At 40.2% G+C, this 14,887-nt stretch overlaps 1 protein-coding gene across 4 annotated transcripts in view; it reads right to left on the reverse strand.

Annotated features, from left to right (window-relative positions):
* Positions 1-1,980: 1,980 nt before the first annotated feature.
* INO80D (INO80 complex subunit D) overlaps positions 1,981-14,887 on the reverse strand; it is a 69,863-nt gene continuing 56,956 nt past the window's right edge. For all 4 annotated transcript variants that reach the window (XM_040475981.1, XM_040475980.1, XM_040475982.1 and 1 more), the window contains 3 exons: positions 12,798-13,015; positions 11,950-12,107; positions 1,981-10,825 (listed from right to left, as the gene is read on the reverse strand). In XM_040475981.1, coding sequence (XP_040331915.1) covers positions 9,660-10,825; positions 11,950-12,107; positions 12,798-13,015 — 1,542 coding nt within the window. In that variant the 3' untranslated portion in view covers positions 1,981-9,659. The remainder of the gene's footprint in view (positions 10,826-11,949; positions 12,108-12,797; positions 13,016-14,887) is intronic.

A 14,887-nucleotide genomic window follows, 5' to 3' on the forward strand; every position in this document is an offset into this window, starting at 1 on the left:
CCCCCCCAGGCAAAATGATCTCAGTGATCATTACTTATTAATGAAAGGAAGAGGCAGACTGGCGAATTAAGTTGGTCCAGAAGATGGTGGATGACATACACTAATGGAAATGTTAGGATTGCTTTATAACTGAAATAAACAGGCTGGTTTGTGGTACATCTCCATTTGAGAGAGAGGAAAAATGCACAAGGTTCCTCAAGTGAATCTCCAGCGCTCTCTCTCTTTCTCCTATGGGACAGATGGCATTTTAAAAAATGACAGTCTCCCTTTCGGTTAAAAAAAAAAAAAAAAGTAACAATAAAAAGGAAAAGGAAGATAAATAAATAATGTGTGGATGTCTTTAGATGAGACTTTTAAATGTTCTTTTAAATAATTTTCGATAATGTATTTTAAATCATTACATACAACTGCCACTGCAGTGACAATATTCCAGTAGGGGCAGCATTTTGCTAAATGTAAAAGATTGCCATTTAAAACTCATACATATACATGTGTATATACAGTATATCAACACTATTTATATACATATATATCTGGAAAGCAACATTTCATTGCCTTTGAATATCTATATATCCACTCCCACAATATATGAGACATACTGTGTGAGTATATGCGAAAGTATATGTACACATGCTCCAACATGTATATATACACTTTTGTCTGTGTGTGCATAAGAGCTTTAAAGGCACAATATATAGGGATGCAAGTGTTGTAGAGAGCTGCAGCAAAGTTAAAACAGAATGTCACCAACGTGAAAAAAAGTCAAGAGGAAATACAGCAAAACTCATTACGTAAGAATTCATTAAAGCAGTTTCATCATGAGTAAAAGGAGTTAGAGAATTCAAGAGGCATATGCGTGACTTTGTACGCTTTCCATGAAAAATGAAAATGGCAAATTTGTGGCTAAAACACAAAGTAAACCAAATTTTTAAGTGACAAATTGATGACGGTAAAGGAGAAAATAAACCTAACACTGTTATCAATTATAAAATCGTAATTATGTTCTTTGCCAATGTGAGTAAAATGTCCCAAAATTATCTAGGTAAAACTTTCAAATGCGTTTTGTTTGACTGTTGGTTTGCTCGTTTTTGAGACAAAGACGAATGCCCAATCCTCAAAACTACTCTAGAAACTATTACCAAAACTTACATCTTCTGGAAAATGTAAGAGCGTAAGATCTTTAAAAGAAACAACTGAGGAGTTAATGAAATATGCTTAAGCCAAATGCTTCTGGCTAGAAAGGCCATAATGGGGGTGGGGGGGGTGGGGAAGTACCAAATGAGGTGTGATGAGAGACTGATTTAGAAGGCAGTGAAAGTCTACAGCCATACCACCCTGAATGCGCCCGATCTCGTCTGATCTCAGAAGCTAAGCAGGGTAGGGCCTGGTTAGTACTTGGATAGGGTCGGGCCTGGTTACTACTTGGATAGGAGAAGGCATGAAGGTGAAGAATAGTGGAACTGGAAAGTAAGAATAGTTCTAGCAGGAATTCATTTATAATAACCATGAACAAGACTATCATCCAAAGGACTTCCGTCTTAGGATGCAGTACTCTAGACTGTCACCTCCTCTTGCTTACAGAATAACCCAGAGTTTTCCAGGGACGGATAATCTTGCTTCACAAAGGCTGTTTATCTATTACACACACACATTTAGGGAAATATATGTATATAGCTTTATCTATACACACACATATACATACGTGTATATATAGATTTATACAAATGTATAAATAAACATAATACTTTTCAATCTTTCCATTAACAAGGCAAGTTCACATTCAGCAAAGTGCCACCACATCCCATATACACATCTCTGTACAGATATACACAAAAGGGTCTATTTTCACCCTTCAATCAGGGGGAATTTATTCTAGCAAATCCCATTAACCAGTAACTGAAGGGAGGAGTGGCACCGAAACCAACCCCCTTCTTTCATTTGCATGCATATGTACAAGAAATATGCAGATTTTTTTTTTTTAATCCATAAAGCAAGAGTGAATGAAACTGGGAGATGCAGAAATACAACTATAAAAGGAACGACATGTAAAGCTCTCCTAGGTCTTGACTATACCTAAGATGAATGAGGCTTCAAAGAGAACTACAAATTCAGGTGTAGTATCAGGAGTTGTTTTGACATATTTCAAAGTACATGATTTTTTTTTAATATTAAATATAAATGTGATTGGAGCACTTAATAACAACTCTAGTTTGGGCTATCTGAGACCACCAGATACTCCAGTAATTAATGTATGGCAAAATGACAAAACTCAAACTATAGGAATGTATCTTTTTTAAATTCCCTATGAATCAGGTAAAAGTCAAGGGTAGCATAATTTTTCCTGTAACCAAAATACGGGGGCCGGGGGCACACTCACTTCCTAAGTAAGAGCACAAATGAGTTAAAAAAAATTTTTTTTTTTTGATTTTTGGAGATAACTAAAATCATCCCAGCTTTGAAATATGCATGGTGAAATGATCCCACCAACTCTTTCAACAAAGCAGTCCCTTCAAAAAATGGCATTCTTTAAAAAGAGCCTATACTTTCCTTAACTTTACCAAGAAAAGATGTTCAAGATTTTCTAACTCAGAATATGAAGAGATCTATTATTAACATAAAGAAAGGTTCAACGGATCTGGTCCCATCACCCCAGTAGATAAACACAGCTCACGTCTGGGTTTGCATCTCTCTCTCTCTCTCTCTCTCTCTCTCTTTCTCTCTCTCTCTAATTTTTATGCTCAAAGGTGAGAGGCTGGTCTTAGAACCTGCTGTTTCTCACGTCATTTTAAAAACATAGCGTAATATATAAGTTAATCAAAAGTTAAAAGAAAATGCACATGATATCAGAGATAGCCTTTTAACATAAGATAGCATAATGAAGAATTTGGTGTATTTATACTACGGAGACAAAGAGAAAATAACTCTGATAGCCCCCTCTAAATAGTCATATTTCTACAATACATTCTGTTACCTTCCTCTATTTTCACCTAAGCACACATTCACCTCTCCCACACACGTGCCCCCCCAATGTATATTTTTGCATGTGCGTAAAAACACAGACAGAGACATGCACACGAGTAATTTAATTCTATTTTTAAGTCACAGTGGGAATTCCTTAGTGAGGAGGGATAAAAAGTTCCTGAATAAGACACTGAGAACATCTAGACTTATTATTTTCTCTATTTTACTTCCCAACTTACAGAATAAACTGTAAATTAAAGAATAAATCCATAGGAAATAAAGGAGGTCTTAAAAACTTAAGTTTACAAATTCCAGCTACAGTAGTTGGGAGCTTTGCTTGATCTATGTATTTCTATTTACCCTGTAACTAAGCTTCTAGCCATCTGAAGTGTAAACCACAGATCAGTTACTAAAGAAACACGACGCCCAACAGTTCTATGAGCAGTAATAAATGGTCTAAAGGTGTTCTACGTTTTGAGGCCCCAGGATATCCTTTTATTTTATATATCTGCAAGGTAGCAAAGGATAGCTATACACCTTGACACGGCAGAGATCCAGTGTAAAAAGGTGCTTCACTAGTTTGTTTTGTCAAAAAAAAAAAAAAAAAAAAAAAAAAAAGCTCATATATAATTTTTTAAGCTATTAAAACACATAGGCAACATAATTCATTACACTCAATACAGCTTTAGTATAAAACTTATAATTTATGAGGTGATGTTAATAGTATAAATTAATATACCTTTTCTCTTAAAATCTACAATAAGTATTCTGAAAGCTCATCGGGGAAGGAAATTTTTAAATAAAACTTTTAAAGCTGTGCGTGGTGGGAAAGGACTGTTTGCTGAAGCGGAGGAGAGCCTGCAGGAGAAAAGGAAGAGTCCTACGCAAGACACGGCGGGCTATGAAAGCAAATGTTTTCTCTTTCTTGCGCTCTCTTCAATGGTGAGTCACCTTTAGTTTCTTTTAAAACTATTTTCTTATTTTAAAAACTGCCCTAATTTCCACAAGGAATCCCTGAGACATACTCAACACTGTACAGCGAAAAGAACGATCACTGTGCCGAGGAACTGATTCCAACCCTTCTGAGCAGATGAAGACAATGTTCCAAGCACCAGATTTCCTGTCACTTCCACGCTAATCTGCTGGAGCCCACTGGGCCCGAACCAGGCAGGGTGGAGTCCTTTCAGGGCAAATCAGTCTAGTCCCCGAGCAAAAGCAATGGTGTGGCGTCTAGCTGCACTGGAACCTTCCGCACTGCATACTGACATTTTTTCCAAGGGGAACTTTGGGTGCATCTAGAGCTTACTTCAGTGGTCCCAGCTTAAACACACAAGTAAGAACAAACGAACAAGTGCAAGAGGCAGCTTCTAGTACTCTCAGGCCACGATCAGGACAGATCAGGCTGTACGTGTGCATACTTGAGAACCGGGGGCAGGCGGAGGCAGGCAGGCAGGAGGGAAGAGGGGAGGAAAGCTGGGCTGCCCTACAGAGCTTACCAAGAGTTAGAAAGCTTTTCTCTTGCAACATTCTTTTTCAGACTCAACTTTAGATCACCAAAAAACTCCGCCACTCAAAGTAGTCAGACATCCCCAAGACTTGGGAACCTAGTTTATGGTCAAGAAAGTCACACCAAATTTGCTCTCTCTCCGAAATGCCACGTGTCCTTTATTGGCTCTGTTGATCACAGTGCAGAGAGGGGAAAGCTGACAGAAATCAGAGGTGAAGGGAACGAGAATTTTTGCTATTGAGAAATGAGGCTAAGTCGGCCCCGCAATTTTTGCATTAATGACACTGGCTACTAGGAGACAGAATTATTCACTTGTGTTTTAGGTTTTCTTTCCTAACTCACTAGTCAGGGGGAAATGCTTAACAGATACCCAAATATGTTCTTCACTGGTATTTTATGTCAAATTTTTTGAAAGATAGCATTTAAAATGTTACTTTAATCTACTAAACATGGATTCTTGTTCCCTCCAGGGTATGATACTGGAACGCTTATAAGGCTCAAGATATTAAGAAGTCATTAAACTGTTTTACCTTTCTATAGAATGCCAGTGAAGAGTCTGTATTTTCAATGTATTGCGAGAGGGGGGGAAAAAAAATCGATGTTCTATCACATGTATACTTCTACCTCCCACCTCACCAAGAAATGTATTTCTCATCGGGAAAAAAAATCCTTGGAGTGGTAGGTGTTAGTGTAGGTTTAAAAGATACAGATGAAGACTGTTCAGTATGACTACATTTTCTTTTAAGGAATCCTTTAAACTGCCTCATTCAACTGCAGAGTTCTGTTGACCATTTAGAAGACCACTGGATCAGATTATTCCACATAAAACAGATTAAAAACACAACTTAGTAGAGTGTTAAAAGGCTAAAAAGAAAGAGGTTGAAGAACCTGAAAACTAGCTACCTAAAAAAAATTTTTCAAATGCAGTCGAAACTGATTAAATAATTAGTTTAGTGTTATCAATATCTTCATCTTTTTGCAATACCAGTCCACAACAACCTACTGAACTAACTCGGAGAAAGGGCGACCGCCTCAAACACTGCTGACACAGCCCCAGAACCCCTCGCACGGGGGCAGGGAGGACGACAAACGTAAGGGCGCAAGTTACAACGAACTGAATGGAAGGGGGTGTGCTTGGTTGGCTCAGTCGGTAGAATATGCGACTTGTGTTCTCAGGGTTGTGAGTTCGAGCCCCATGTTGGGTGTGGAGCCTACTTAAAACACAAAAAACTGAATGGTATATTGGTCAACAGAAACAGAAATTCTTTCACCTAAGAAGAAAGCTTACAGATCGGGCACATATCACAGACACCGTTTCCTTCCAAATCAAAGCACTGTCTTTGCCTCTGGGTTGCGATGGTGGCCTGAGAACGAGCTCTGATAAGGAATAGCTTTTAGTGTTAGTCACAGAAAGTAAGGAGGCTTAGCTCGCAGTTGAGACATTGGGCTTATCGAAGAAATAAATGGGCTTATTGAAGAAATAAATCTTATAAATAATTATTTGGCAAAGATAAAGGATTAGCTTTCTTTAGCCTGACACCACTCAAGACAGTAACTACAATCTTAAGGAAAAGAAAACAAAGAAACACATCTTCCAACTTTATCTCCATACCTACTATTTGCTTCTTATGAAATTATAATCTTTTCATGGAGGGACACTAGACACACCGCACTGCCTGCCAGCATGAAATTGCTCAGGAAGTCACTTATAAAGCAGTTCTATCTCACGTGGTAGGTTACTAGAGGGAAAAAAAAAAAAAAATCCTTCACCATATAAGCTTTGTGACGATAATTACAAAATTTTTCCATTGCATAGTCTGTCATTTGGTGGGTTAAGTGTAATTGCTATTTACTATTGTGAATTGTTACTAGCTACATAACCTACGCAGATGTGCAAATTACTAAGCCATTTTTACAGAGAAAAAAACAATGTCTTAAGTACTTTAATTAAAATAATATTAACAATTATGTAGAGAGAGTAAAGGAGAGAAAACACATCTTTTCTTCGGATGCTATAGATCACAGCCAGTGAGTATCATTCGTTAGAATGGACTTCAGATTCTCAGAGCACAGAATGTATCCATTAACTGCAGCAACTCTGTAAATTAAATCACATTAACACAATCTAACTGGCCTTTATAAATGGTCCCAAAGAACTGCAGAAATAGAGTGACCCTTCTCTGCCACTATTTCTGATGAGTTTCACCCTAGAATAAAAAGCTAGCTTCCACCTAATTAGGACCTTACATACAATCTGTTTTTGATTCCAGTATTGCCTTATTATAGTATAGTGTAAGTGCTATTTAAAAGACACTAATTTTCCTGTTTCTGGAGGAAAAGACAATTCATTCCTTCCTCTACACATTAACAGCAAACCTACTACTGATAGACGAGAATTGCTCTATATCAGCTAAAAGAAAAACGTTAACAGGTGTCTCTGGGTTCACAGATGTTCTTCTGTCTTCCAAAAAGGGACTTGCAAGAAACCGCAAAGGCAAAGCAAATTGCAAGCTTGGATATTTGTTTTGCAGTAGATGAAATGAGAGGACAAATTTGTTTTTTGCTAATTCCTCAAACCTACACTGGTACTTTCTACGGGTGCCCTTTCTTCAGCTATCACTGTGGGCGTCTAAACAAAAATGAATTTACTCAAAAGTTTTTGGTGTGAAGCTGTAACTGGCAACATTCCTGATCATTTCGTGCCTCCTTATTAGAAAGCAGGAAAGGGCTTTTAAATGCACACAAAACAGAAAATTGCGAACAATAAAATGTGCAACTTACTGCAAACTCAGTTTTGATAACTGAAGAATTTTAAGCAGCTACCACGAGGGACAAATAGCCAGAAAAGTTCAAACCGACTCCCCATGACTTTCCATTTGCTGTCAAAGAAGGGGGCCGATAAGATAGTGTCCTGCTCTGGTACAACCTTGGATTAGTACACGATGGAGACTAGACCAAATTGCTGGGAATGGACAGTTATCCGGCGAGGATTAGAATGGGAGGCGAAACGACTGGAGCAAACTAAATGACACTTCTGAGCAGAGGTAACTACTCATCATCATTTCATTACAGTACATTAAAATAAAAAAGCTTACTAACATAGGTTCACAGGTGAGAAATATTCAAATTATCTGCTCTCACCGTTCAGAATAGAAATTTATGGTGATACCAAATATAATTTTGCTTTGTGACATAATTTATAATTTAGAAATTTCTCAATCTGCAAAAAAGGCAAAGCTATTAAAAAATAAATCTTCCAATCAATTATCATGATTAAAAAAAAACTAAATATATTACAAACATATTTTTGGCCCACAAAAAAGAAACTTCAATAAATACAAAATAGGGCATATAATGATTTCATACAGTCATGGGACATTTCCCCTCCATAACCTCAGGCGCATGGCATCTGCATAATGCCTGCTGATCACCATCATTCCTTTAAAAAGCAGAGAAAGAAAAGCTTTCAAAAGAAGGGAACTGGTTAGAATTAGCATGGCATAAAGAGAATACATATAGGAAGTAGGAAAATACATCCAAATCTTTACCTATTGAAAAGGAATTCAGATCAAATATTCCCTGACCAATGAATTATTATATCACATCATTAATAGATATGTTCTCTCTACTCATCTTTTAAAATATATATATGTAAATTAGACTAGACTCAGGTATAAATAGCCAATGGTATCTCAGGGGATGGTGAAACTTCTCAGCAAAAGCAGAAGAGTACAGATGACTTTAAAATCTAGTTCCACCCTTGGGAAGGGGGCAGGGGAGAAGGCAGGTAAAAAGAAACCTCACATATTCATTTCCATAGTCACCAACTTACTAAACTACCCAATATAATTTTCAACCCTAAAATCTCGGTACTTTAAAAAAAATTCTGCAGCTTAAATCTAAGTACTTAAATTGTTTTAAAAGTACCAACAGGGTAGGTAAAATTTAGGTCTAATTTCCATATTCTGCTTTGAAAGAAACTTTAAAATGTGTATCCTTCAGATATTACACGTCACTTCACAACTGGCACATTGATTCTACAAGTGTCTTCAACATTTTACAACTCTTACCAAAGAATCACTACTGTAAACATGAAAAATTCAAAAGTAAAAGATGGACCAAGGAGTTCGGAGACTCCATCTTTCCAAACGTATCTGACCTAGCCTGCTTTTCACATCAAAATATGGTCTTTAATTACATCTCGTGAATGTATTCCATGAGAGAGGATGGAGAAACAAACACCTGTCTGAAAAGGCAAAATAACCACCAGACCTCAGAATCTCAGCAACCCTGCAGTCACTCCATGCTTTTTGTGACATCCCCACGGCCCTGACATGAATTCAGCTTCTCGTGTTCTTGGATAACTTAGGGGAAGAGGGTTGTACAATTCACGTCACCAGACCACCACCCTCTCTATTTGGGAAACTTCGTTAATTCGGTGGGAAAGGATGACCAACCTTATTAGGGTTGTGAGACGTGGGAAAGGAGAAGTAAGAGCCTTATTATACTCGTTAGGAAAGAAAAAAAAAACAGAAAGAAAGAAAGAAAAAGAACAACCATGGGACAGCTGCTTCCTGCCCTGCACAAAAACACACACATGGGCGCACACATTCACACAGGCGGTCAAAAGACTAATAATGTTTTTCTTTTTAATTGAACATGATCACAATTAGGAATGGAATCCTGGCCTCGTGCGGTGTTTAGCAGTTGGTGCTAAGTCAGAGCCTTGATCTGTCCCTACACACCATTTGCTGTCTCTTACACAGGAACTCGATGAACAGGACCATTCTATCTAGAACCACCTCTGTAAAGACCTGGTAATAGAATGGAAAGCATTGATCTGAATACTAGGAAATAGTAAAGGGCACTGGTAATCTGAGGTATCTTCCACTTCTAGGACTTGCTGCTAAAAATCAATTCTATCCAGTCACTGTGCTGAGCCACTAAGGAAACCACTGGGGTAAGAGTGAACCCGCCGGGAGGGAATGAGCACCAGTGCAAAGGAGCACATGTGAACACTGAAGCGAGGTCCACTGCAGGGTTACTTGTTTAACTGGAAAAAGGAGTTCCCCTCTAGTCCCCATCTGTTATTTTTAAAATCTTCTTTAGGAAAAGGGGAAAGGGATGATCAACAGGAAACAAAGATAGAAAACACCAGGTTCCCCACCTGCCTGCAAACACACAGACACGCTCAGTTAGGGGAAGTAAAGGGAGAAGATGCATTATTGGTACTTGTAGCTGTGGCACCTGTTACCGTGAAGCCTGTAGGAGGGGCTATAGAGCTGTGGCTGGGCTGCAGGTCCTTAGGAATGCCACTGTGAGAACTCAGCTGGTGGCCGAAGGCTGCGCTGAACTGAGGGAGTTGCTGCTTGGGAGAGGTGGAGGCCATGAGTTCAGCAGAAGGCCCCATGCCACTGAAGCTGGTCTGCGGTAACCCCGGAAGCACGCTGGAGCTGCTGGGGGTCACGGTGGCGAAGGCAGGCTGTGTGGTCTCTGAGTTCGAAGTGGTGGGTGGCGTGGATAGGGAAGTGGAAAGAAGATGTCCATCTGCGCCAAGAAGGTTGCTAAATGGAGAGGGATCTCCAAGGTTGACAGGGAGATTGCCCCAGTGAGTTCTGGGGTTCACGACTCCTCCAAGTGGCACCTCGAGTTGGGTTGGGAGCAAGTGCTGCGCCATGATGGGCATCTCTGCTGAAAAGGTAGCTGCCATATTATCACCAGAGTAAGATGTTGTGTGGGGAGAGGTGATATGGTCACTGTAGGGAGACGGCACGTGCTCACTATCATAATGGCTTCCATGGGGCGAGGAGTGTGAATGATCACTGCTGTATTGCTGTCGTGAGGTGATTAGGTCATCTGCCTTGCTCAGCAGCTGGGCAGGATGTGGCCTCTGGGAGGCATGGCTGCCATCATGTAGTCCATGAAACTGTCCTGGGAAGGCTCTCTCCCCAAGTGCACTCTGGCTGATCAGAGTGGCAGAAGTAAGGCCGACGTTGGCTGGGGCAGAGAACTGCCCTTGGATCTGCCCTGCCAGGGGTGTAGGTGGGTTAGACAAGGTAGCAGAACGGAGCAGGTTCTCATCCAGCTCTAGACTAGAAAAATTATCATGTACTATGCGCCCATTCAGTAGCTCCCCTAGGTCTGTGTTTACTTCTCGGCTCAAGGACTGAATTCCTGAAGCTCCAGTACCTGTGGAGAACACCCCTATTCCTCTCTCTGACAGCTCCTGGACTGGCACACCATCTGACTGGGTAAGTACCCCAATGGTACTCAGGCACTCAAGAGAAGTGACAGCCTGCAAGGCCCGCTCAAGTTCCTCGGCCTCTTCGGTAGTTGGAAGAAGGTCTCCGTTCTTTCCTGAGCAAAACAAAAGCCGTCAAGAGAAATCAGCAGAGTCGTTACGTATGCCATACCACAAAAATCCTCCATTGGAATTATCTGTAACAGTATTCTATTAAAGAGAGGCCCCACGGAAAAGGGAAGCTTCCAGGGACTAGACTGGAAAGAAAGAGTGAAAGAGTAATCTGCAGGACAGGCCTGAGAGGTCAAGCTGTCCTGCAGCCTGTATCTTCAGTTTACTTACAGCAGTGTCTAAACCCAGCTGGCCAAAGCGTTAAATTCATAAGGATTCTTCTAAGCATTACCGACTTAAAATGCATGGTGGCCGTCTGATTACACATGTTTTTACCTGAAGTTATGTCAAAATCATTACAACAGAAAATATATCATATTGGTTCGGACTGGAGACAAAAAGCCATGCAAGAGTCCCCTCGGTGCTTCTGCTCTCGAACTCTCTCCTCCAGCAGGAGGGCGGCCGTAGAAGACAGAGGGAAAAGAGACAGGCGGCGCACCCGGGAGCTGAGCACTCACTCGCACTCAGTCCTCTCCAAAACGCTTCTGTGTGTTTCCCGCTAGTCCTGCTCCCCTCCTGCCAGTTTTCGAGAGGAAAGCCTGGGGGCTGCCACTGACTTTGTCTCCAACATTAAACATCTCTAGAGTTAGGAACTTGACTAGTCACCAGAAAAATATCCAGTTTTTAATGGTGAAAGAAACTTTCTAATGGCATAAAAGGTTTTCCCTGAAAGCACCACAGAACTGGTGGGATTAAAGCAAACTTTGTTTTAGAAAAGTGCACTTCAACTCAAGTACAGGGTGGGGTATTGGAACAGGACGAGTTCTAAAAGGCTTCAGTAAACTCAAGTTTAAGATGTTTTTGTTGAAAAATAGAGTAAAATGACTCACTTTAAAGGGACAAAGTTAACAACCTAACAGTTGAATGATCAACCTACTAAGCCTATTAATTTGGCTAGTTGGACAAACCGCACTCCTTACCTTCTGAAAGCAGGGTAAAATCGGTTTAGCAGGGTTGCATTTTCTAATTACGGTGGAAGACACTGTGTGTGAGGAGGAATACTTCACAAACGCTATTTCCCTTTTTAAAAACTCATTCAGCCTTCTTGAATCAAAAAATTGAGCCATACCTTCAAAAAAATCAAAATCTTGTAAGTCATCAGGCAGCCGTGGCAGGACGTCTGAAAAGTCCTCCTGGTTCAATTCCAAGTCATGTGGAATGTCAGTGATCTCATTGGCAATGTCGTCCGGCAATTCATCAGCACTCAGCTCCGGCGTGGATGGGCTCCTGGGGAAGAGGACACAGTTGGCCCCATCACGCCCCTTATCCCTTCACACCAGTGTCCCCAAGACACGTTCGTCAAATGTGAAAATGGGAAATCCTAGCTTAAAATGCCTCCTTTTCCTACTTCCAGAAAAGGAAATTTGCAAGCAAAAGGAAGACCTGACCATACTCAGTCACACAGCCCCAAAATCTTCACCCATGTAGGAAGAGAAGGCAACCGTTTCGAGATAGCTTTACCTCACATTAGTAGAACAAATCACAATTTTGTGCATTGAGTGTGTCTTAATACTTTTTAGAATTTCAAGTCTAGTCAAATAGTAATTTTTAAAAAGTGAAATGGACAGATAAAACTGAAATGTCTAGCTGAAACAGAAGCCTCATTCGACTGGTCAAAATGCTTAACTCCTGCCAAAATCAGTAAGGTATCAGATTTCTGACGGAACATTTCTGTCGAAACATATATGGAATTTCTGCTAAAGCAGAAAAATCTGAGGGCAGACAATTAAATTCTCAATTTCAGCATCTGCTTTCTGTGTTACAGTGAAAAACTTTATTTCAGATCTCACCCAATCAGATATTTGGTAAAAATTACATTGAAGACTACAAGGTCTAGGCTCGTCTATCGAATGGCTTCGGTGGCCGAGCTGCAACGCTACAGAGATGATGCTAGGTGTTGTGAGAACCATCACTGACCGGATCTGAGTGGTCTCCACTGGCAGTGAGACGCTGGTGGGCATGCTGAGGTTCCCTTGGGGGACTGCAGGGGGAATGGGTTTTTGGGGTCGACGAGGTCCACGCCGTCTCTTCTTCTTGTGTTTTTTGGTAAGTGCAGGAGGCTTGGTTTTTTTCCTGGGTTTCCTCTGCTGCTGGTGCTGAACTTTACGGGAGCTATCTCCTCTCAAGAAATTATCCTTTGAAATGAACAAATGGGTATTTTTAAACTGAGAATGTTTGGGAAAAGCCTAAGAGCTATCTGAAAAAATTACTCCCATCTCTTAACATTCTATAGAATGCCTAAAACATACTGTATACCTACAGCAAATATAACCATAAGTAAATGAGTAAAGAATTCATTTTTTTAACTTAATTCAAATTAATCCAAATCAATACATACAGTTCACCCCACATTTAAGGACACTGTGAGATTTTGGCAGGCCGAGAGGGAGGTGTGGGTGGGTAGAAGGGATAGGGGAAAAAAAAAAAAAAAAAAAAAAGACACTGTTATGGGTGGTTTTGTTTTTAAAAAAAAAAAAAAAAAACCAGAATGAATGAAATGTAATTGCATTCTCAAAAGAACTTACTCTTTCATGGAAAGAACAAGAATATAAATATACATAAATACAGTACAGAGAAAATAGGGCAATAATGGCATAAATACCTTCCATGCATGTACAAAAGGAAAATCAATTACTTTTAGTTTTGTGGGATTAAAAGATAAGTAGGATTTTAAGTCACTGGGGTAAGGGGAAGATCATTCTATAGCAATGACACTCACAAGACAAAACAGCAAATAATTGGGTATGACTGGTGCTTGGGGTATGGTGTAATGGAGGATGGAATATAAAAAGTAAGCTGTAAAGAAGTTGAGGACCAGATCACGTACAACTTTGATTACCATGTTCAGGATTTGCAGCTTCATTTTATAGGCAATGGGAAATGATTTTTGATGAAAGGAGTAACACAACTTGACAAATGCTTTAAAGGGATTCAGAACACTGGCAGCAATGAAACAGACAAGGCAAGAGAATGGAGGTATTATTTCCAATCAGAGGGCCATTTCAACAGTCAATACAAGATAAATGGCTACGGGAATGTGAGTGGGAATGGAAAAGCAAGGCTCTGTAGGGACAGAATTCTCAAGATGTGACAGCTCCTTGGATGAAGGGAAGAACACTCGAACACGTCTCTCTAGGGTTTCTAGGTTGGGAGACTGTTAGATGATACCATTAGTTGGAACAGAGCACACAGCAGAATATGGACTCAGAAGAGAAGTTAAGGAATTCAGCTTGGCTCCCATATAATTTGAGGTATGAAGATGTCCCAGGAGATAGAGGAGGAAATGGTATGGGGGATAAAGAAAGGGATGGAGATGTAGCCTCAGAAATCATGACACCGTAAAAGCCCTTCAAGTAATTTACATGGACCAGGGAGACAAGGTAAAGAGAGAAGACAAAGGGACCGCAGCTTTATATAACTGCTGCTACTCACTTGAGTGAACAAGGTAAGAACCAGCAAGGAGGAACAAGAGATTAACAATATAACCAGCTTTCTTCATCGGCCACCCTTTAATCTGAATACTGCATTTCATCAGTTCCAAGGTACATTTTAGTATCTCTGCAACTGGGCTGCAACTGCTGTTGGCCCGGTGATGGTCATTACAGTTGGCATGGTCTACGTATGTGCGAGGGTGACAACAGTTCTTTGTACCGTCACTGTTGGACTCAAGGCATGTGCATTGTTGGTTTCACATGAAGAGGGAAAACTGTTGTGTGTACAAAAGCACGAAGAGTAGCTGAGGGCATAAAACTCATTAGTGAAGCAGATACTCATTGAAGAGCTGACCGCAATTCCTTTTTTTTTTTTTTTTTTTGCAAAGCAACAACCAAATGAGAAAGGAAAATAACCACAAAGTAGACAAAGCTGTATCAAAGATGATGATGTAGAAACTACCTCCTTTTCTATCTCAAGTAATTCAGTTGAAACCAGGAGTATTAGAGAAGATAAAAATCTATGTCTAACTAAGCCTAAAGAAGCTATTTTGAGGGGCGCCTGGGTGGCGCAGT

The sequence above is a fragment of the Herpailurus yagouaroundi genome, unplaced genomic scaffold (genome assembly GCF_014898765.1).
Source record: "Herpailurus yagouaroundi ecotype Mexico unplaced genomic scaffold, PumYag 140, whole genome shotgun sequence".
NCBI classification, from domain to species: Eukaryota; Metazoa; Chordata; class Mammalia; order Carnivora; family Felidae; genus Herpailurus; species Herpailurus yagouaroundi.